Source organism: Ochotona curzoniae, unplaced genomic scaffold (assembly GCF_017591425.1).
Source record: "Ochotona curzoniae isolate NIBS_2020 unplaced genomic scaffold, NIBS_Ocur_1.0 scaffold_1037, whole genome shotgun sequence".
Classification (NCBI taxonomy): domain Eukaryota; kingdom Metazoa; phylum Chordata; class Mammalia; order Lagomorpha; family Ochotonidae; genus Ochotona; species Ochotona curzoniae.
Genome location: NW_024467083.1, coordinates 5010627 through 5035179, shown reverse-complemented (window position 1 = coordinate 5035179; position 24553 = coordinate 5010627). Strand labels below are relative to the sequence as shown.

Here is a 24553-nt window from a genome sequence, read left to right as displayed (position 1 = left end):
GGAACCCACAGCTGGTGTTGGAGTGCTGGTTCACAGCCCAGCTATCTCATTTCTGATCCCGTGATCTCTTGATGCAAAACCAAGATGATGATGGCACAAGTGCTTGGATCCCTGCCACCTGTGTGGAAGACCTGGGGGCATCTCCTGGCTCCTGGCTTCCACCTGGCTCAGCGCTGGCTGTTGCAGGCACTTGGGGAAAGAACCCGTGGTTGGAAGATCCCTGTTTCTCTCTTTCCTCTGTGTGTGTGTGTGTGTGTATTTGTTCACATATGTCACTTTACCTTTCAAATAAATAAGCAAATTGTAAAAACAACTACCAGAAGACTTTTCTTTTTCTCTGAGGATAGGTAGAGAGAAGCTCAAAGCTTTTAGGAAATTACTATGCTTTGATACAGATCCAGAGCAAATGCCTGACCCCTATTATGTTTTCACAGAAAACTAAAAGGGAGGAGTTTAGAATCTCCAAACACAGGAAACCGTGCATGTATATGACAAATACTTACCCTGCTTTGTTCACTGAATACTAAATAGATATATGAGAATCACACTGTACCCACAATGTATAATTATTATGTCAATTTTAATAAATTTTTTACTGTTAAATTTAGTATAATTTGGCAGAAAAGTAGTTGTTGGTTTTCTGTTTTTACCATTAAGTTTGATATAACTTTTTGGACTCACCACGTAAGTGAACCTATAATTCAACACTGTTCTAATTCTGCCTTGTATTATATACTCACACATTCCTTTACCCTTTAGGAACACTTAGAACTGAAGAGATGAGAAAGAAAGTCCACAAAATATATCAATCTACTGGGCTAGGCACGATAGCTTAGTGAACAAGTCCTCTCCTTGCATCTGTTGGGATCCCATATGAGTGCCAGTTCATATCCCAGCTATTTCACTTTCCATCCAGTTTCCTGTCTGTGGCCTGGAAAAGCAGTAGAGGACAGGCAAAGCTTTGGAACCCTGCACCCGCATGGAAGACCTGGAAGAAGCTCCTGGGTGCACCACAGGCTAATTCTTCACCCTATGGTGCCAGCATCCCAAATGAGCACTAGTTTGTGTCCTGGCTGCTCCACTTCCAATCCAGCTGTCTACCTATGACCTGTGGAGGATGTCCCAAGTCCTTGGGATCATGTACCTGTGTGGGATACCTGGAAGAAGCTCCTGGTTCCCAGCCTTAGATGGGAACTCTGGTGGTTGTTGTGGCCATTTGGAGAGTATTAGAAAACCTTAGATAGAAGACCAGTGGATAGAAGATCTTCTCTCTGATTTTCAACTTCTCTCTATATAAAATATGCATTTCAAATAAAAATCAATAAATCTGTTAAAAAATAGAAATTTTCAAATTAATTTGCTAGTCCATTGAATACTAACCATTTAAAGACCTCCCTAACTCAACTCAAACACTGACTTTGGTTTATTCTCAGACTAGGATAACAAGCTCATATAAACTGATCCATTTTGAATTTCATTGTAATTCAAAGGGACCCTTTTAATGCTGAGAGGTAATTTAGACTCCTTCATACAAGTAGCTCAGCTCTCTTTCTTTCATAACTGACAGTTGGGGCCCTAGAATTGATGGAGACGCCGTAGAGCAGCGAAAACAGCAAGAGTTCTAAACCTAACGCTTCCCTGGAGGAGACATACACCACTAGGTCCTGCGAGCTGTGCCTTTTCCCACTGCTTCCCACACTTGCTTCATCATGCGTCTCTGTTGGGAAGTTTCTTTGCCACTCAGTACGTGTGTCACTGTATTAACATGATGCATATTATCCTACTTACAGGAATAAGAACTTTAATATATATTTTTCTTTCTGCTCAAGACACTAAGTTAAAGTTCAGGGAAAATTAATAACTTGCCCAGCATCATCTAATGTACTAACTAAGTCATATTTATCAAGCCATTTAGGGCCTCAGTTAACAAATGATAGGCTCTACCGGGTCCTAGTTCTATGTGATCTTGTTCAAAGCATCTTCTCGTACTTAGCAACCTGTGCTTATGCTAGCTAATAATGACCTGAGGCTTAATTGGTGATTCAGTACTTTTGCAAAAAGCAAATTAGACTGTGTGTGTGTGTGTGTGTGTGTAAATGTTTTGCAATGGTAGGAAACAGTGAGTGTTGGGAGAGAAGCTATCTGAAATAGTGTCCAGATTCTCCCCGCCAGCTTCTGGTCCTACTCCAGCTTCTTGTTAATGTAGACTGCAGAAGGCAATGGTGATGGCTCAGAGAGCTGGGTCCCTGCCACCCAGGACTGACTTCCTGGCTTATGGCTTCAACTTGCCTTGGCCCTAGCCATTGTGGGCATCCAGGGAGTGAAGCTCTCTCTGAATTAGTCAAAACAGCACTGTTTTCATAATGTTTGGCATCAATTTGAAAACCCATTGATATCTTGTTTATTAGGTATATGCAGTGTAAGCAATTTGTAGCAATAGTCACTACTATCATTTACAAGGTACCTGTTACCTTAAGCACCATTAAAATCATTTCTATCTGTACATTTTCATAAGAATTTGTAATTATTTTTCATCATTTTCCCACATGGCAGAATGAAGCCTGCCATTACCTACAAGTATGGAAGGCACCCCGACTCTGTGCTGTGGCAAAAACATTTTTGTTTAGAAATAGTCTCTGTGTCTTTGTAAGTCAGCTCCCTTCCTGCCCTTCCAAGTAAGAAGTGCTATGATCAAAACAGCTGTCATTTGTCTCTACAGCCTTTTCTATTGCTTTTGTTTTTAGCTTTCTTTGGAATTTTAACAGAGAAGCAAGAACACAGTTTTGTATTAACACTTGTCTGCAAAATATCAAAATTAGGTATGGCCATCTGCTTTGCATGATTTGTAATATTTTGAAAAGAGATGTTGCCATTCCAAACAGATTTTTAGGCTATTCTAAAACTGTGGCGGACATCAGCATGTTGCTGTCAAACTGTGGGATAGGTGCTGGTGAGGCTCACCCAGAAAAGAACCTCTGTGGTCACTGAGAGACTGTGTGTGGCACTTTAAGGCCGTATTTATCATCCTTTGGGTCCATGTAACCTGCAGACTCAGATTCCACTGAGTTTTAATTATTCTTGGTCGTACCTGAGGAATTCAGCCTCATTAGGCCTTAAGACACCTGGAGGTGCGTTCAGACTTGACTAATGGGAGCTGGTGTGCTGGAAGTGCTGGCATCCCATTAGGGCACTGCTTTGCATCCCAGCTGCTCCACTTTCCTACTTACGACCTGGGAAAGCAGCAAAGTCCTCTGACCCAAGTCCTTGGCTGCCTGCACCCACATGGGAGACCTGAAAGAAGCTACTTGCTGCTGGCTTCAGATCCTCTCAACTCCAGCTTTTGGGGCCATTTGGAAAAGGTGGTGAGCCAGCAGATGGTAGATCTCTCTCTTTCCTTTTCTCTCTTTGAGAGATTTGACCTTTTTTTAAATTAATTTATTTTTTAATAACATTGTATTATGTGACACAGTTTTATAGGTACTGGGATTCCCACCACCCCTCCCATAACCTTCCCCCCATGGTGGATTCCTCCCCCTCGTTGTGTAACCACAGTTCAAGTTCAGTTGAGATTTGTTCATTACAAGCATATACCAAGCATAGAGACCAGCATCTTATTGTCCAGATAAGTTCAACGGCTTTTTTGGGAGACCTTCTCTGGTCTGAAGGTAGAGCCAACAGAGTAAAAACCCAATCAATCATTTGACTTGTGAGAGGCCAGTGGGGTTAGCAAGCTAATCCTCCACTCTGCAGCACAGGCATCCCATATGAGTGCTAGCTTGTGACCTGCCTGCTCCACTTCTGATCCAACTCTTTTTTTTATGGCCTTGGAAAGCAATGGAAGATGATTCAAGGGCTTTGGCTCCTGCACCCACATGGGAGACTCAGAAGAAGCTCCTGGTTCCTAGCTTCGGATCAGCTCAGCTCTAACCATTGCAGCCATTTGGAGAGTGAACCAGTGGATGAAAGACTTTTCTGTCTCTCCTTTTCTCTCTGTGAAATCTCCCTTTCAAATAAACATAAATAAATAAATCCTAAAAAATAGAAAGATAGAAAGATTTGAGCATCTCTCTTGCTTCCTGTAATCACTTTGACATTAAGTTCCTGGGTATGTTCTTGTAGTTCTGGGCTGTGGAAGTCTGGAAATGGTCATTCAGCACTCTGGGCCCACCAATCCAGGGCTGCCCAGACCTTTGCCAGATCTAGTACCAAAGATGCAGGGAGAGACTTTTTAAAAAATGCAATAATCACCCATAAAATTGGGCAAGGCAAAAGAAGTGATTTAAAAAAAAAAAGTCATTGCATGGCAATTATCATAAGCTTTAAAAAAATTTTTTTTGGAAAGCATTATAACGTGTACAAAATATTTTTGGAAAGTTGATTATTTGAAAGGTACAGTGACAGAGAGAGAGGGAGAGAAGGTGAAAGATCTTGTATCTGCTGGTTCACTGTTCACAGGGCTGCAACAGCCCAGGCTGGGCCAGTCCAAAGCCAGGAGCCGTAACTCCGTCTGGGTCTCCCAGATAAGGCAGCAGTGGCCATCTTGGGCCATCTTCTGCTGCTTTCTCAGGAGTGTTAGCAGGGCACTAACTTGGAAGTGAAGCAGCCAGGAATTAAACCAGGGCTACTGAGTTGCTGGAGTCAGAGTTGCAAAGCAATGTAAGCCACTGCATCGCAACACAAACTCCTTTTATAAATCTTTTCTTTTTTTTTTTTAAAGATTTATTTATTTTTACTGGAAAGGCAGATATACAGAAAGGAGGAGAAACAGAGGAAGATCTTCCATCCAATGGTTTACTGTCCATGTGACCACAATGGCTGGAGCTGAGCCAATCCGAAGCCAGGAGCCAGGAGCTCTTCCAAGTTTCCTATGCAGGTGCAGGGTCCCAAGGGTCCCTCGACTGCTTTCCTAGGCCATAAGCAGGGAGCTGGATGGGAAGCAGGGTCGCTGGGATTAGAACCGGTGACCATATGGGATCCCAGCGCGTGCAAGGTGAAGACTTTAACCACTGTGCTATTGTGCTGGGCCCTCATAAATCTTTTCAACAGCATACCCTGTGACCTATAAGACTCACTTGCTGAAATCTCTTCTGAAGAAAGAAGCAAATACTCAGGCAACAATTTACATAGGCAGTAGAGGGAGTACAGACTCTGAAGCCAAATTATCTCCATTCACATTCTCGTTCTCCTACTTATGACTAGAACAATCTTGCTTAACCTCTGTGTGTTTCCCATTTGCTCCGTCCATAACGTGAGCCATAGTTCCCCACTCAGAAAGTTGTTAAGGATAATAGCCCTCGCAGTGTCAGTTGCTATAGCCACGCTACATAACAAGTTTCCCCAAAACTTGATGGTGCACAGAAGGCGTTTTTTTTTTCTCTGTCATACAGCTGCAGCTCAGCTGGAGAGCACTGGGCTGTAGGCAGTGGTGGGCAGTGGTGGGGTCCAGAAGGTCATGGTGCTACTTACAATGTGGGTGCCAGTAGACTCCCAGCGGCCTGTTTATCTCCAGGCTGTTTCTGAAATGGAAGACATCGAGTCCACTTCTCTTTGCATCACATCTACTAACAAATATCAGCCAAAGCAAGTCACAGGGCTGAGCCCAGCACCTGCGAGGCAGGGGCGATGACACAGAGACAGAGCGTGGGGATTTGCTCAACAGCTCAGGAGCCAGAAGACTATTTCTGCAAAGGCCGCAAGAGTAAACATTTCAGATTTATTGCCATATCATTTCTGTTGCAGATATTGCACTCTTGTTGTGGTGGGAGAGCTACCCATAGATAACATATCGGTGATTGAGTGTGTTCTAGGAAAGCTGTAGACAAAGCAGGCAGGGTTGGCCCATACTTTCCACCACAATTAGTGTAACATATAAGCTCCTGGAGTTCTTAGAATGATTAAATAGAGAAAGCACATAACAGTTCCAGGTGCAAAGTGACACTGATAAATGCTGGTTCTCATGAATAGCTTTGTTTGTTGTTACTCTGAGTATTGTTAGAGCACAGTGCTGGAAATGTTCAACAGTAGAGTTAGGGCACATTATTGCACACTCATGTTGCGAAATGTTATCCTACATCCATTCAGTTATACCTTTTTAAAAAATCAACATTGATAGCAAAGGCATGTGTTTATGTTAAGTGAAAGAAGACTTTGATTTTTACTATTCAGAAGGGATAATGTATTTCATACATGCACATATGTGGAAGACAACTTGTCCATATTTTCTTCCCTGGGCATTTACTGTTACCTGATATTTGAATATTTTGATCAAGAGTTCACTGAGGATACATAAGTTTTAATTTAGTCATCATTTCATATACTACTTATGTTTTTAATTGCTTAACATGGGAGTTTACGTTAACGGAGAGCTTATTAGAATGAACTAGATGGGGCCTGCCTAGTGGCTAAGTCCTCCCATATGGGTGCCAGTTGGTATCCCAGCTGCTCCACTTCCCATCCAACTCCCTACTGGTGGCCTGGAAAAGCAGTAGAGGATGCCCCAAAGCCTTGGGACCCTGTACCCACATGGGAGACCTGGAGGAGCTTCCTGGCTCCTGGCTTTGGATATGCACAGCACCAGGTGTTGCAGTTACTTGGGGAGTAAATCATCAGACAGAAGATCTTCCTCTTTGTCTCTCCTCCTTTCTGTATATTTGACTTTGCAATAAAGATAAAATAGATCTTAAAAAAAAAAGAATGAACTTGATGGACTTTGCAACTGGCCCTCATGGGTTTTTTTGTTTTGTTTTGTTTTGTTTTTATAACTTATTTAGGGGCCCGACGCCGTGGCATAGCAGCTAAAGTCCTCGCCTTGAATGAGCTGGGATCCCATATGGGCACTGGTTCTAATCCAAGCAGCTCCACTTGCCATCCAGCTCCCTGCTTGTGGCCTGTCAAAGCAGTGGAGGACGGCCCAAAGCCTTGGGTTCCTGCAGCCGCGTGGGAGACCTGGAGGAAGATCGTCCTCTCAGTCTCTGCTCCTCTCTGTATATCTGACTTTCCAATAATAATAAATAAATCTTAAAAAAACTTTTTGAATATGTTGCAATGTACAGAAGATACTTCCCCTAATTGTTTCTTCATGTCTTTTTTTTTTTTTTTGACAGCTAGCCTATTTTTTTTTTTTGGATGTATTAATCCACAAATATCTAGAATTTGTTTAAGGAAATTATAAAAGTTTTATTTGGGGATGTGGTTAAATAGTAGTGTCTAGTTTTTCTTCAGTAAGAGTCTACCTAAAAATACTGTGCAGGTCAGCCAACTGCAATATTCCGAGTAGAACTGTACAAAAAAATGTTTTTCAGGATTGTTCCAGAAAAATTGGTGACTGAAACACTGATAAAAAAGGCAAATATATTTCTAAGCTTTTAGTATGAAATGGTGAATGACAGCATGATTATATTTGAGCTATTTCAGGTGATATTCTTATCTGCTTATTATATTTTCAAAATGTTCAAGTCCACTAAATATGTGTGGTCCAAAATAAAGCTATGATATTTTTTTACTGCATTGCTTAAAGTTAAGAGCTTTTGTATAGAAAGCGCTTAAGAGCAAAGTAAACTGGAGTATATGCTTTACATGTTGGTGAAAGACATGGGCTGAACAACTGATGAGTAATAGCAGTTGTCCTATTTATTTTATAAGCCTGATTGTTTTTTATTTTTAAGCTTTTATTTATATTATTTATTTGAAAGGTAGAGAGACAGGAAGAAAGATTTCCTTCCTGGTTCATCTCTCAAAGGCTTGCAGTCACTGGCGCTGGGCCAGGTGGAAACCAAGAGCCAGGAACTCCATCTGGGTCTTCCCCATGGATGTCCAGGGTCCAAATCCTGAGCCATCACCTGCTGCCTGCCTGGGTGCACATTAAACGGAAGCTGAAATCAGAAACCAGAACCAGGACTCAAACCCAGGCTCTCTGCTATCACGCCGGGCCCCTGTCTTGTTTCTTTCTTCTTCTTCTTCTTTTTTTTAATGTTTATAGCAGTGTGAAAGTATATAAACAAGATATTTATGCTTGTATTAAAAGAAGTTATCCCAACGAGAGCAAATAGTGTCCTAAAAAAAAAATGAGGAGAGCCTGGTGAGGTGGCCTAGTGGCTGAAGTCCTCACCTTGCATGTACTGGGATCCCTTATGGGCTCCCCAAATGGCCACAACAGCCAGAGCTGGGCTGATGCAGTCAGGAGCCAGGAAGCTTCTTCCAGGTCTCCCAGGTGGGTGCAGGGGCCCAAGAATTCAGGCCGTCCTCTGCTGCTTTCCCAGGCCACAAGCAGGGAGCTGGATGGGAAGTAGAGCAGGCAGGACTCGACCAGCATCCACATGGGATGCTGGCTGGTCCCACAGGGAAAGATCTGTCCACTATGCCGCCATGTACAGTTCTTTGGAGTGATATTGTAGGGAAATTTTATTTTATCTTGTGCATCTTTTTCAAGCCCAGTCACCTTTGTTTTGTTAGTAACATCTTCTAAATGAGTGGCTAATTTAGTAACAAAGATAGTGCCACACAGATTTTATTCTTAAAACTGTGTCACTTTTGCTTGCCTGATACGGCATAAACAGGATTCAAAGTTTCTTAGCCCCAGCACTGCTCATGTTTGGGCTTGGAGGATGCTCTGTCTGAGCATGTTGAACAACATCTCTACGCTCTCCCCACAGAATCCTGCTACTGATCCCCTGTCCCAAAGCCAAAGCTGTCTGCATGCAGGGTGTCCCCTACAGAGTCCTTTAGTACCCTGTTGCTGGAGGGGGTGAGCCTGCTGCCCACCATCCAGCCTCCCGGTGCGCAAGAGACAAACAGAAGGACAGGGTTTATTTGAGAAATTCAGTTTCTTACATAGAGTAACAAATAGGCTCAGGCCAGGAATCCCGGTAATTCCAGGAGAAGAGAACTAGTAGCCAATTACTAGGAACACAACTATGTAAGCCGCCTCCCATAGGCCAAGGGCAGCTGAGCGAAATGGCCCTGGCCAGTCCATCTTTCTTTGAAAGGAATTGACCCCTGCGCTGGTTCACGCCCAGGGCTCTGTCCTTGGCTGCCATCTTGTTCACCACATGTAACCAACCCAGTGACCTTGACTGTTAGTTGCCATCTTGTTGACTTAGTGACCTCTTTGCCCCTGAGGCCCACATCTGCACATGGTCCCAGGTATCCTTGGGGGAACCAACCAACTGCAGTTGAGAACCACTGCTTTGGTGTATTTGCTACAAATTCTTAACCATGTTCTTCCTGAGCATAATTGGGGTAAAGTCATGGACCCTTTGTTAGGGAGACAGGAAGTCAGCATTATAGAAAAGCTGCTAGACAGTGATTTGGCATAGTGCAACATCAATGAAAATGTCAGGCTACCTACCTGAATCAAGGACTGGGTGGTGGAGGGAACTCCTGTGGATGAGAATACTAGGAGCATCACACAGGCAGTAAAACTGGCTGACAGCTATTGTTGTAATTTATGTTCCACTCCATCTTTAATCATTATTTTGCTTGGTTTAATTTTTTTTAATTCTTTTTAATATTGTTTACATATTGGGCCTCTGAGTAGGGCGGGGAGGGTTAGGTATGGAAGAAAGTGGGTGGAGCAAGTATTTCAGGCTTTTTTTTGTTTCTCCTGCGTCCTCTGGAGAGGAGGGGAATAGGATAGCTCCTTAAAGTCAAACTACATCAGCACCCAGGGAAGGGGGACAGTATCTGATAACACCCCGAGACCCTGATATGAGGACGAGTGTCCTGACACTGTTACTTGAATGGTTTTGATAGTTTTGAGACATTGTCGGTTTCATTGCTCCAAGGGTTGAGAAAATCTTTCCAGGGCTTACTGGTTGACAAAGTCCACCTTAGCGCATCCGCAGACCTAGGAACATGCTGTAAAGCTTGGCCAGAAGTGTGCAACCTGTTCTGCTTTCCATCCTCTGATGATGCAGTCAGGGTCTCCTGCTGATCTGAATGAGCTGGCTGTCATGTCCCTGTGTGCGTGTGAGTGTGTTGTGAATTACACAGGCATCAACAATTGAGAAGGCCCGGTCTGGTATCTGCACTCCAAAGTCGGACCACATATCCTTTGATTTTCCAGGGTTTAGTCATTATTTTGAAATCTAAGGCCAGGAAAAGTATAATAAAGCTACGGTACAAAAGGACACATGAAGGCCTTTTTATTTTTTGTTACCCTCCAATCCTGGCAGTTTTCTGTGGCATCCTCAAATAAAAGCATGTCTCATTTTGCTTTATCTCTTTGTCTACAGTAGATGATGCCATAGTCTTGCTGGGGACATCTGACCTACTTTCCAAAATCTCTGGCACCTGGCATCATGACAGGTCCTCGTGGGCAAGCCAGTGCCAGGATACTCTTCACCTGACACATATGCAGGGGTGGCACGTGAACATGACTCCTTGAGAGAGACAGAGAAAAAGCAAGATATTTCAATAGCATCACGAAACCATGATCACGCCTAAAAGTGAAAGTCGCTTCATGCCCTCAGATAATCCCATCATTCGCCATGGTTTCACTTCTTTTTTTGTTCTTACAATTCCTCATTTGGATCAAGGATCAAAAAAGATGTGCTCTAACTATTTGACATGTTTCTTCATAGTCTTAATATCGATGTGTTTCTTAAATAAATAAATCCTCGAGTTTCCCGCCTCTGACTTTCCACCTTGTAATCTGTTTGTTGAAGATGCTGGGCTGCTTGCCTTGGCGGTGTTTGTCCCACAGCCTGCAGTCCAGTGCCCACCCCAAGGGTCACTTATGAGATGTCACGTTGGTTCCTGTGCTTTCCATGTTTCCTGTAGCTTGGGAGCCACAGCTAGCGCCTTGATCAGATTCAGATGGTTCCGATTCAGTTTTCTCTTTTGGCAAGTGCTGAAAGAAGGTGGTAGCCAATGGTGACATTGTTGGCATCTTGCTCTGTGACTCACAGATGAGGTAGCTAGCATTCCTAGAGTTATTTGCCATGTGTCCAGCGTCTGTTCTGAAGGCATGTAAATGCTACATTTAACTTTATTTAATCCTCACAATATTGGTACATCTCAATTTCTAAACTGTGATTAAATATCTCTCATCAGGACAGAAGTAATTTTAAATGTTTTTCAAACAAACCCCTTAGTATATACCACACTGTCGTTTACCTGATTGAATTTGGAGTTGTGTCTTTCTTTTTAGTGATTTCATTTTCCCATATAAAAATATTTTATATCGAGAGCACTTTTTAATTAAACAGTGACATTTAAAAATTTTAATTAAAATTTAAATTTTAAAAATTTTGATCATAAAACTCAGAAACCTGTCATTTAACTGAATTCATTGTACTTGAGTTTTTTGATTTGGGGGTTTACCACCCATCTGTTTACCTCACAGCGACAGATACCTAAACCGCAGAAAGGGCCAACAGAATTTGGTACTTCCTGGGTCTCATTGTCTTCTGCAGGTGCATGCGTGTCTCTTTCATCTCTCCCTGCCTTCTCTGCACACTCTCACTGCTCACAGTATCCTACTGTTTCCCTGTGTGAGAAACTGGCCCGTGACCATAAAAGCAAATCTAGCTTTCCCTCGTCTGTTTACGTATCCTTAATTTATTCAACTTTCAGCTTTCTCCCTAGTTCTGAGTTCCATCTTCACAAAATTATAATTAAACTCCAGGACTCTTGCCTCTCACCTACCCCCTCCCCCTCCAAAAAAAAAGTATGTTGATCAACTTCACTTTTAAAGATTAAACTGATGTGTGGACCCAGGTTGCAGGAAGATAGTGGAACAGCAGAAGCAAAACAATGCAGAAAGGCTCCTATTGTGTGGTCTGCCCAGTTGACATGCAAGGAGGTCTTTAGTCCAGATGCATCTTAACCCTTGCTCTGCAGCCAATTCTCCTTTAATACGTGCAGTGTTCTTTTCAGATTGATCTATCTGTCAGGTGGAACATTTGGTTGGTTGAGTGGGAGGAACATGCAACCCTAATGAATGCGGCATGACTGCAGAGTTGAATGTCTTGTTCGGAGACATCAGAAATAACCAGATTCTTGGTTCTTATTTCTTTAAAACAAAAGTATTCTGTTTTTATGTGGTTATTCATAAAGACCTCTAAGATTCTTATTCAAAACCATTTATAAGCACTTAGTAAACAAGATTGTATCTCTGTTGACCTGATCTTATTCGGAGCCCTGGGCGGCCTGGCTGCACGTGCGCGTGCTACTTAAGTAGCTTGTGGTGATGCTGCTTTGGGGAAGCTTACACATCTTAAAGGATATTTTGTTCCCCCTTCCCTTGGCAGGGCCAAGGAGTTTCCTTTTCTAAGACCAGGACTGTTTGGCTTGCGTGAAAGTGCACTTTGTTCTAGAATTGCTGTATGAAAACCTAGAATATAGAGCTGGGTGATTCCAAGAAAGGCCTGGGGGTGACAGAAGATCATGTTCTAGGATCGCGAATGCTGACCTGGTGCTGAGTGACCTGCTGTTGTGCTCTCTCTCAGGCTCGCCTCTCTTATGTGCGGATGAAATATCTTTTCTTCTCCTGGCTGGCGGTTTTTGTTGGCAGCTGGATTCTCTATGTGCAGTATTCCGCCTACACAGAACTGTGCAGAGGAAAGGACTGTAAGAAAATCATAGTAAGTAGTTTTAATTTCCTAGTTCATTGAAAAGCTTAACAGCACACTGTCCTTACTACTTATGTCCTTGCCAAGAGTTGTCTTCAAAAATAAAATTTAACTTGACCTTGAGGCTGTCATGAACATCTTAGCTTTATGATATGACAAGGCAGGACTGTTTGCCACTTGGAAAAGTCCAGTATTCAGAAACCCAAACATTAGCATAAGTAAGTTAGTGTGCGGCTGTCCCCCTTACAAAGAGGGATTTTTGTTCTTTGAGCATTCATATGTTTGAAGTTTAGTTTATTCTAATAAGGTGGGTTTTTCAGTGCTTATGCCATGAAAGTGTAATTTATGGGCAGTCTTTCTGGACCACATCTTTTGCATGGCCTTCTCAGGTACCAAAATTGACTAAAAGGCATTTATCTCTTATTTAACTTCTAGCCTAATGAATAGATACATCTTAGGAAAATCACTCTTAGGTTTCTAGTAGTCACTGTTAGCTCTGTAGCAGGTATATTTTAACTGAAGATTTGGGGCAGCCATTGTGGCATAGCAGATACAGCTGCCACTTACAATGTCAACAATCTATGTGGGGGGCCAGTTCAAATCTCAGCTGCTCCACCTCCAGTCCAGCTCCTTGTTTATGGCCTGGAAAAAGTAGTGGAGGATGGCTTAAGTGTTTGGTCCCTTGCTACCCATGTGGAAGCCCTGGAAAAGGTGTCTTGTTCCTGGCTTCAGCCTGGCCCAGTCCTGGCCACTGTGGCCATCGGGGGAATGAATCAGCAAACAGAAGATCTCTGTCTTCCACTTGCTGGTGTCCCAGTTTGTATCAGCTGCTCCACTTCCAAGCCAGCTCCCTGCTTATGGCTTGGGAGGGCAGCGGAGGATGGCCCAAATCCTTGGGACCCTGAGCCCGTGTGGGAGACCCTGTACCCATGTAAGAGACCCAGAGGATGCTCCTGACTCCTAGATCATGGCTTTGGAACAGCCCAGCTCTGGCTGTTGGCAGCCATTTGGGGAGTGAACCAGCAGATGGAAGAACTTTCTCTCTCCTTTTTTGTGTAAATCTGCCTTTCAAAAAACATTTTTTTTTGTTAAGTCACAAATCAGGGTTCAAACCTATCAATCCTATATCCATTCCATTGCCCACGCTAGACCCTAAAGACATTTTAAGATAGTACGGACCACAGAGGCCAGTCAGTGTGCTGGGTACTTCATATGTTCGTTATCACTCAAAATAATATTCTGAATCCCTCCCCTCCATCCAACTTCACCCAGAGGGAGAGAAAAAGTTGCCCAAGTTGATGGAACCAGTATTTGCCCTTCTACATAAACTTTATGCTTGCATGTGGCCCTGTTCTGAAGAAGTGACAGTTAAATGCAACCGTGGAGGAGGAGACAGGAGTTACGTAATTGAGCAGAATAATGCACCAAAAAAAAAAAAAAAACCTCCACAAAACTATCCGAAATGTTTACTTTCCTTCCTTGGGGTTACCATTCTGTGCTGCCTCTGGCTCACATGAATGGGTCTTCTGTGGATAAGCTGTCCCCCTGGGGAGGTGCTTCTGGAAACAAAAGTTTAAACACAGATAAAGAGCTGACTCTGCTGAAGACTTCTGGGCTCTCTAATTTACCAATTACACGTTTCTGAGCAACCTCCGAAAGGGAGCAAGTCCACGTAATCTCAAGACAATACATCCTATCACCACTGTCGCAAGGCGTCTGTCAGTGTCAGGGACATCAGACCAAGAGGTAGAGCCCAAATGAAATGGAGACACTTGTAGATATCTGGAGTGGATACTGTGTCCTTCAAAATGTAACAGCATATTCTGTTATGGAAAATTGCATTTCAGGTGCCTCGTTTTTTTTTCACTTTAGTTTTTCTTTCTATGGAATGGAAACATGCTTCATTCTAGCATACTGTAATATTTTCTTTCTGGAACTTAAAGATAATAAAAAAGCTTTTTGAATTTAAAATCTATAGCTTTTATTCTTTCTAAGACTTTTTAAAAAGATTATTATGGTTACTGTGCATTTCAGATTCTGTTCTTGAAGCCTACTCTGGGGGGGCCGGCATTTGGACTCAGGATGACGATGCTGGTTAGGACCCCATGTCCCACCTCCAGGCTCCTGGGTTCTGGCTGGCCACCCCCTGGCTCCAGCAGATCCCCAGCAGTATAGACACAACAGTTGGGTTCCCACCACCCACATGGGTGACCCAGGCTAAGATCCTTTGGGTGCTGATCTTGGCCACCTGGCTGTTAACAAGCATTGGGAACAGTGGGAAAAGGCATTGGAGAAGTAAGCCACTTTTTTTCTCTGCCTTTTAAAATATAAATACACACACACACACACATTTTATTTTCATTTTAAAGGCAGAGTTACAGAGAGAAGAGACAGAGAGGTCTTACATCTGTTGGTTCATTCCCCAGATAGCTGCAATGGCCAGAGCTGAGCTGATCTGAAATCTGGAACCAGGAGCTTCCTCCAGATCTCCCACGTGGGTGCTAGGACCCAGGTCACAAACAGGGAGTTGGATCATAAGAGGAACAGTTAGGACATGAACCAGCACCCATATGGGATGCCAGTGCCACAGGCAGAGACTTAGCACACTATGCCATGGTGCTAGCCCCAAAATTTAAAAATTGTTATAATAAAAGAACTACCATAGGGGCCAGTACATTGGCTCAACTGGCTAGTCCTCTGCCTGCAGGCACTAACATGTCATATGGATATCAGTTGGTTCCCAGTTGCTCCATTTCCCTGTCTATAGCCTGTGAAAGTAATGAAGGACAGCCCAAAGCCTTGGGACCCTGTGCCCATGTGAAAGATCTGGAAGATCTGGCTTCATATCGGCTTAGCTCCAGCCATTGCAGCCATATGGGAAGTGGACCAGTGGGTGGAAGATCTTCCTCTCTGTGCCTCTCCTTTTCTCTGTAAATCTGACTTTCCAATAAAAATAAACAAATCTGAAAAAAAAAAAAAAGAACTACCATAGCTGTTAATAGTAAAGTCAACAGCACTGGGCTAAGTTAGTACTAATATTACATAGGATTTGTGGGGTTTATATTAAAGGCTGGGATTGTGGCACAGCAAGTTAAGTTGCCAACTGGAATGTCGGCATCCATTATCTGAGTCCAGCTGCTGTGCTTCTGATCCAGCTCCCTGCTAACGCACGAGGGAAGGCAGAAGATGGCCTGAGTGCTTGGACCCCTGCACTCACCTGGGAGACTGAAATAGAGTTCTAGGCTCTTGACTTTGGCCTGACTAGTTCTGGCTGTTGCAGACAATTAGGAAGTAAATCAGAAAAGAAGACCAATCTCTCTCTCTTTCTGTCTGTCTCTCTCTGCTTCTCTTTCTTTCACTCCCTCTCAGTCTCAACCCCTCCTCCTGCCTCTTCCTTTCAAATAAATAGATAAATAACTCCTTGGGGTTTTTTTTTTTTGTATATTTTAAAGATTCCAAGAAGCAACATGATACCACAGAGTTACTTGATTGCGAACTGGGCAGGGTAGGCTTTGAGAGAGGTGAGCCTGGTATCTGTGCCTTTTCCAGAGACATTTATCCTGACAGACACTATCTTGTGGGGCTGGGAAATAAGACACTGATGGAGGTTCAACCAAGGCTGGGAAGCTTGGTGTCCTGTGCTCAGGGCTAAGACTCCAAAGGGTCACTTGACTTTTCTGGTCTCTTTTTCTCTGAGAGAAGTTTCTGTTACCCTAGGGGAAGTTGCTGGTTTTGGGGCTTGAGAAACAAAACTTTGTATAAGGTGGTCAAGAAGCCAGCATGTTTTCTGAAGAACCAGGAGCCTTCCAGTACACACCGGCATGTAACCATGCTCACATTCAAAGTAGTCAGAAGGTAGAAACAACACAGTTGTTCTTCACCAGATGAATGAGTAAACAAACATATATAAACATATTTTAGAATATTGACTAGCCCTTTCTTTTTCTTTAAAGATATGTTTATTCTTATTTAAAAGAAATTACAGAGGAGAAACAGAGAGAAAAAGGTCTTCCATTCACTGATTCACTTCACAAGTGACACCAATGGCCAGAGCTGAGCTGATCTGATACCAGGAGCCAGGCACTTCTTCTGGGTCGCCTACATAGACACAGGGTCCCAAGGTCTTGGGCCATCCTCTATTGCTTCCCTAGACCATTAACAGAGAGCCAGATCAGAAGTGGAGCAGCTGGGATATGAACTAGTGCCCTATGGGATGCTGGTACTTGACAGTGAAAGATTAGCCTAACCTTTATAAAGAATGAAATTCTTTTTTATTTAAAAGATTTATTTTATTTATTTGAAAAGTAAAATAAGAGTGAGATAGTGAGAGACAAGAAAAGAGAGATCTCCATTCATCCATTTGCTTCACTCCCAAAATGGCCTCAGTTGCCAGAGCTGAACCATATTAAAGCCAGGAGCCAGGAGCTTCCTCTGGGTCGCTCATGTGAGTGCAAGGCCCAAAGAGTTGGATTATCCTTTGCTGTTTTTCCAGGCAATCAGCAGGGAGTTAGATTAGATGTGGAGTTGCTAAAATTCAAACTGGCACCCCTACAGAATCCTACATTAAAGGCAGCAGCTTTGCCCATTCTGCCATAACGCTGGCCCTAAGAATGAAATTCTAACTTGTGCAATAACATGGATGGACTTTGAAATCAGTATGCTAGATGAAATAAACCAGACACAGAGGAATAACTATTGTGTGATTTCACTTAGGTGAGGCACCTGGAACAATAATTACATACAAAGATCAAGTGAAAGTGTTTAATATATTATTAATTAATGTATTAATGTATTAATGGAATATTGAGCATGGTAAAAAATCAATCTTTTTAGGCTATTCAAGGAATTATTTCTAGGGTAACTTCTAAAACAGAAAGAGTGCATCATTGTCAAACTAATAAAGGAACACTTGGGATGATAATAAAATTAAACACTCAACTGGGTGATTTGAAACATGCCAGCAAGGGTAAGCAAGAGTACCTTCTCGTTGAGTTTCAAGTCATTTCTCCGTTTCGGCCATACTGAACTAAGACTAACAGATGTCTGCAATATAGTACCCATGTTAAAAATAGCAGCAAAATAAAGCCCGATTCTTTGTTTCCTTAAAAAAAAAAAATCAGTTGAAAAGAAGGCAAAAAACAAACAAACAAAAACAATAGGCAACAGGCAGGGTAAGTAGAAAAGGCATAGTGAGATAATAGGTTCTGTTGATTAAACTCCCTGGGAAGCCGAGCTGGAGCAGCCCGTTTATTGGAGTGGGTTCTAAGGAATAATGTCTGGAAGAAGAGAAGAGGCAGATTAGGCCAGAGGTGAACTGCAGTGCAGCTGTAACAAAGGCCCAGGCAGGGATGACCTTGTAAAGGTCCTGGATCTTCCTACCCACCTCACTGACCTGTCAGTACATGCAGAAGCCCACCCTCACCCCACCCTCCAAGAAGACCCGACCTCCAGCAAGGCTGTACTCTAGCCAAGGGCAAAGCCTGAAAACCGACTCAACTGAGAGCTGCTTACTACCTAGACTCCAGCAGCCCAGGGAGTGAAGGTGCCACTTCTGCAGAAGAAAATTGAGGTGGTTTACCATGGCATCGACTCAGCATGTTTAAACTAATATATTTTGATAATTGAATTAAATATAAATGGACCTGGGCCCGGCATGGTGGCACAGTGGTTAAGGTCCTCACCTTGCACGCCCGGGATCCCATATGGGCGCCGGTTCTAATCCCGGCAGCCCCGCTTCCCTTCCAGCTCCCTGCCTGTGGCCCGGGAAAGCCCAAAGCTTTGGGACCCTGCACCCGCGTGGGAGACCCGGAAGAGGCTCCTGGCTTCGGATCGGCATAGCATCGACCGTTGCGCTCACTTGGGGAGTGAATCATCGGACAGAAGATCTTCCTCTCTGTCTCTCCTCTCTGTATATCTGCCTTTCCAATAAAAAAATAATAAAAATAAATCTTTAAAAAAATATATAAATGGACCAAACACCTCAGTTAAATGATAAAGATTGCCGAGTTGTATTTTAAAAAATCAAAGTTCAATTTGGCCTTGTGGTTACGATACCAGTTAAGGGGCCTGGAGTGATAGCCTAGTGACTAAAATCCATGCCTTGCATGCACCAGGATCCCATATCCCGATTGCTCCAATTCCCTTCCAGCTCCTTGCTTGTGGCCTGGGAAAGCAGTGGAGGATGCTTTGGGACCCTGCACCAGCTTAGGAGACCTGAAGAGGTTCCTGACTTTGGATTGGCCCAGTTTCAGCCATTGCGGCCACTTGGGGAGTAAACCAGCAGATGGAAGATTTTTCTATCTCTCCTTCTTTCTGTAAATCTTCCTTTCCAATAAAAATAAATAAATCTTTAAAAAAAAAATTAAGGTGCCAACATCCCGTATTGCAGTGCCTGGGTTTGTGCCAGCTCTGGCTCCTGACTCCAACTTGTTGTTAATGCAGTCCCTTGGAGGCAGCCTGATGGCTCAGGTAACTGTGTTCCTGCATCAACTTCCGAGGCAAGGCTTGAATTCCCTGCTCATGGCTTTATTTTAGTCCCCTGGCTGTTGTATACATTTGGTGAACCAAGTTCTCAAATAAATATTTTTTTCAAATCAAAATCTAGCCGCAGTCAGTATATCATGTTTATAATAGGGTCTTATAAAATATATAAAGGTACTGAGCATGTGCCTGGCACAGCAGGTGAGACACTCACATTTCCTATTAACAGTGCCTGGCTTTAGGTCCGGCTCCCTGTGAATGGAGGCTCTAGGAGGCACAGGTAGATGGCTCAAGTGCCTGGGATCCCGCCTGCTACTGGGGAACCCAAAGCGACTTACAGAGCCTAGATTCAGCCTAGCCCAGCCCCAACTCATGTGAATATCTGAGAAGTGAACTAACAGGTGGAAGATATCTCTCTGTCTGGCTTTATCTTTCTTTCATTGAAAATAAAAGAATAGCGAAACATTCATGCAGATATGAAAATTCTTAAGACGGTGAACGATTAAAAGAATTTTCTCAGTGTTATATACATTCATGTATGTTTTATGTTAAATGGACTCTATAGCCTTCTATTTCATTTACTTGGTAGAGAAAATATATATAAACATCGTGAGAGCTTCCAACTTGTATTTACTTCCAAAATGCCCACAGTGCAGGGGAAGCCAAGGCGCAAACCAAGAGCCAGGAACTTAATCTGAGCCTCCCGGTTGGCGGCAGCTTCATTAGCAGGAAGCTGGGACCAGGAGCTGGGTCAGCACTCAAACCCAGGTGCTTTGGAAGTGGGACATGGCACCTTACAGGTGTTTTAACCACCAGCCAAAATGCCTTTGCCTGTACCTCTTTGAGCCATCCTTGTTGCATTTAAAAGTGTAGTATATTTTATACTTGATGATTCAGTTTTGCAATCTCTGTATAAGTAATTACATGACTTTTTCAAAAATAACCATAATATCCAAATGCTATTCTGGTCCTGACCATTCTTGTTTCGAAATATGAAGTCAATGTGATTGTCTCTCTCTTTGTCCATTACTATACAGATGGTTCTTTTGTTTCGATATACTAAATGGAACCAGAGCATCTAAGATTGGTCATTTTAAAGTTTAGGCATAGTGAGCTCTGGGGCTGGGAGCAGACCTGGTAGGGAAACGTCAGTGACGTCCTTGGTGGGCCATTGCTTCCACTGGTAAGAGAGAGAGCTGGGACTGCGGGCAAGTCAGGCTGGGCTAGGCTGCCACTTCTGCTGGCCAGCTCTTCTAGGCCAGCAAGGGCTCTGACTGTCCCGACAGAGGATGGAAAGCAGAACAGGTTGCACACTTCTGGCCAAGCTTTACAGCATGTTCCTAGGTCTGCGGATGCGCTAAGGTAGACTTTGTCAACCAGTAAGCCCTGGAAAGATTTTCTCAACCCTTGGAGCAATGAAACCGACAATGTCTCAAAACTATCAAAACCATTCAAGTAACAGTGTCAGGACACTCGTCCTCATATCAGGGTCTCGGGGTGTCATCAGATACTGTCCCCCTTCCCTGGGTGCTGATGTAGCTTGACTTTAAGGAGCTATCCTATTCCCCTCCTCTCCTGAGGACGCAGGAGAAACAAAAAAAGCCTGAAATACTTGCTCCACCCACCTTCCTCCATACCTAACCCTCCCCGCCCTCTCAGAGGCCCACATGGGCATGCATCCCTTTCAGCTGTGTGAAAAATGTTAAAAGTAAAATTTTAAGTAAACAAAATTGAGGCATGAATATAAAACTGCACTGTCACAAGCACGTTTAACCAAAAAAAAAAAATGCTTGCAAAGGATTACGATGTTCTGTGCGTGAGCTCTGAGAGGATTTCCATCCAAATCCTCCGTCTGTTTCATCTTTGTGAAGGAAAGATTATAAAGAGACCTAGAAGATCCACAAGGGGCTCTGTAAATATTTGCTAAAACTTAAAAGCCTGGGCTCTTCTCTTCCCTTGGTATTTAGTGTTGCTCTTTAAAGTTTTCTCATGTTCTTCTTTTTTTTTTTTTTGCTTAATAATTTATATTTCTTTTCACGGTCCCTGCTAGTATTATAACAATCATATTAAAAAAATAACCCATTTAAAGAGAGGTATTGGGCCCACAAGCAATCCACTCCCTACTTAGGGTCTGGGAGAGCAGTGGAGGCTGACCCAAGTGCTTGGGCCCATGGCTGCATGTGAGAACCAGAAGGTACAGAGTGCTGGCTGCAGACTGGCCCACTGCCAGCTGTTACAGACACCCTAGGAGTGAGCCAGTGCAGGGAGATCGCTTTCTCTGCTCTCCTTCTCTCTGCAAATCTGCCTTTTCAAAAAATAAATACATAATAAATATGTGTTTAAAGAAGAAATACTTGCAGAACTTTAAAGGTAAATAAATGAATAACAGAGGTATCAATCAACAAGTATTTGTGGAGCACCAGCCACACTTCAGCCATTGTTCCCTGTGCTGAGGATGAAGTGATAAGCAGGATACCCAGAGCCCATGCCTTGAGGAGCTAACAGGTACAGTGGTGGAATGTGTACAGAAAAAGCAAAAGCCATTAACTCAGGTACTGCCAAGGGCAACAATCATTAGACAATGACTAGGCTAATCAGAGAGATTGGAAAAAAGCCTCCCTGGAAAGGTAGATGTTTTAGGGGTGAATGAGTGACGCCCACCTATGTCTGAGGACCCCTTACCTGAGTGCATGATTCAAGTCCTAGCCCACTCCACTTCCATCCAGCTTCCTGCCAACGAGCACCCCGGGAGGCAGCAGGTGATGGCTCAAGTAGGTGAGGTCATGTGGGAGACCGGACTGAGATCTGTACTCCTGCCTTTAGCCTGCACGTGGTGGGCATCAAAGAAGAGCACCCTCCATCTGCCTCTGCCTCTCAGAGGAAGTGAAGATAAAGCAACCAGGACTATGGCGCTTCACATTGGAATCTGGTGAGAGTCTATGGCCATACCACCCTGTATGCGATCTCGTCTGATCTCGGAATCTGATGAGAAGGGAGCACCCGGGGCAGAAAGTGCTGAAGGAGAAAGCTGAGTACCCCTGCCAGAAGGGAGCAGCCTGGAGGCACGTGGTCTTATGAGAATGCAGGGAACTGGAGCCAGCCGACCAGGAGATGCATCAGTCTGCCGCTGGCTGACACTCTGGTTCATCTCATTCTTCTCCCAAGAAGCCTCCCAAGTCCTCAACTTTAGTGCATTTTGCCTGAGACCAGAACTGATACTTGTTGTTGAAACTGTAACATTATAATTCAAAAAATTTTTTTTCATGTGTGGCTTATGTAAACCCCTCTCTTAACTTCAGCCATACCATGGATTTTTAAAAATATTTTTAAAGGATTTATTTTTATTTAAAAGGCAATGTTACAGAAAAAAACAGAGCAAGATCTTCTATTCAATTATTCATTTGCCAAGTGACCACAACAACCAAAACTAGCTAATCCAAAGCCAGGAGCTCCTTCCAGGTCTACTCCATGGGTGCAGGGGCCCAAGGATTCAGGCCATACTCTGCTGTTTTCCCAGGCCATGAACAGGGAACTGGATCAGAGGTGGAGCAGCTGGGGCACAAGCTGACACCCGTATGGGATGCCAGCACCACAGATAGAGTATTTTTTTAATATGATTGTTATAATACTAGCAGGGACCGTGAAAAGAAATATAAATTATTAAGCAAAAAAAAAAAAAAGAAGAACATGAGAAAACTTTAAAGAGCAACACTAAATACCAAGGGAAGAGAAGAGCCCAGGCTTTTAAGTTTTAGCAAATATTTACAGAGCCCCTTGTGGATCTTCTAGGTCTCTTTATAATCTTTCCTTCACAAAGATGAAACAGACGGAGGTGCTGTGATGCCAGCACCACAGATAGAGTATTAGCTTACTGTGCCACTGAGCTGGCCTCCACCATGGACATTTTTTTTTTTTAAAGATTTATTTTTATTATTTTTTCATTGGAAAGGCGGATATACAGAGAGGAGAGACAGAGAGGAAGATCTTCCGTCCGATGATTCACTCCCCAAGTGAGCGCAACGGGCCGATGCTATGCCGATCCGAAGCCAGGAGCCTCTTCCAGGTCTCCCACGCGGGTGCAGGTTCCCAAAGCTTTGGGCTGTCCTCGACTGCCTTCCCAGGCCACAAGCAGGGAGCTGGAAGGGAAGCGGGGCTGCCGGGATTAGAACCGGCGCCCATATGGGATCCCGGGCGTGCAAGGCGAGGACCTTTAACCACTTGCGCCACCGCGCCGGGCCCCCACCATGGACATTTTTAAACGTTGCGGATTGAAAGTGCAATCCCCTGACTCTGAAAAGCTTCCTCACACCCAAGACTCTTGTCAGTCTGCTGAAAAAAAAAAAAAATACTAGCTTGGATTCCAAACCCCAGCCTTCCACCTTTTTGCAATGGAGTTTGTTACTTCGAGGCAGCTCTACTACCCATCCAGCTCCCTGCTTGTGGCCTGGGAAAGCAGTCAAGGACGGCCCAAAGCCTTAGAACCTACACTCTCATGGGAGATCTGGAAGTAGCTCCTGGCTCCTGGCTTCAGATCAGCTCAGCTCAGCTCCAGCCATTGCAGCCACTTGGGGAGTAAACCAGCCAATAGTGGCGAAGGGCTTTGTGGTGAAGGTGGGACTGGGGCGGAGCCTCCGGAGAGTTTGGAAAGGCGCTCGGCAGAGTCTCCTGGACAGAGGATGTGTATCTTGATACTGTTGCACATTGATTTGCAGCTGGAATTCAAGTTTCATGCTTTCAGTTTTAATGAAAAGATGAAGCTTCCCAGCATCTCATCCATTATTTAGGGCTTGGCTCTGGCGACGTGGTTAATAGGTTTTTCAGCCTCTCCGAAGGGAAATCTGACGCAGGGCATAGCACCTGCAAAAGCCACAGTGAGCTCAGGCGAGGTGCCAGGAGGGCAGGGTGGGGGCGGAGGAGGTCAGCTTTCCAGGAATGAGTGACCTCGACCCGTCATCAGCTGTGCTTACCAAAGGGATTTTTGCTTTTTCCAGCTGTGCTTTTTTCTTTTCCACCAGGACGATTCTGTAATATGTTGTAAAATTTGCTGCACATTTTCTCTGATGATAGAAATTGCTAATCAGTCACTATTTGAGGAAACCCTATTTGATGCCTAATCATAAAGATGTTTTGCAACAGTTTGTAGATGAGATTCCTTTGATGCCACACTTTTTAAAAAAGATTTATTTATTTATTTTTTTTATCAGAAAAGGAGATTTACACAGGAAGATCTGCCACCTGCTAGTTAATTCTCCAATGGCCGCAATGGCTGCAGCTGAGTCTATCCGAAGCCAGGAGCCTCTTCTGAGTCTCCCACATGGGTTCAGGGTCCCAAGGCTTTGGGCCATCCTCTACTGCTTTCCCAGGCCACAAGCAGGGACACGGAAAGGAAGTTGACCAGCTGGGACACAAGCCAGTGCCCATATTGGATGCTCGTGCTTGCAGATAGAGGATTAGCCTGTTGTGTCACAGCACCAACCCCCCGACACAGCACTTTTGCAAGT

The 24553-nt window shown here is 43.8% G+C and overlaps 1 protein-coding gene across 3 annotated transcripts in view; it reads left to right on the top strand.

Annotated features, from left to right (window-relative positions):
- DIPK1A (divergent protein kinase domain 1A) overlaps nucleotides 1–24553 on the top strand; it is a 105960-nt gene that overhangs the window by 66189 nt on the left and 15218 nt on the right. For 2 of the 3 annotated variants that reach the window (XM_040999077.1, XM_040999075.1), the window contains exon 2: nucleotides 12450–12584. The exons of the other annotated variant lie outside the window; for it this stretch is intronic. In XM_040999077.1, coding sequence (XP_040855011.1) covers nucleotides 12450–12584 — 135 coding nt within the window. The remainder of the gene's footprint in view (nucleotides 1–12449; nucleotides 12585–24553) is intronic. 3 annotated transcript variants of the gene reach the window in all.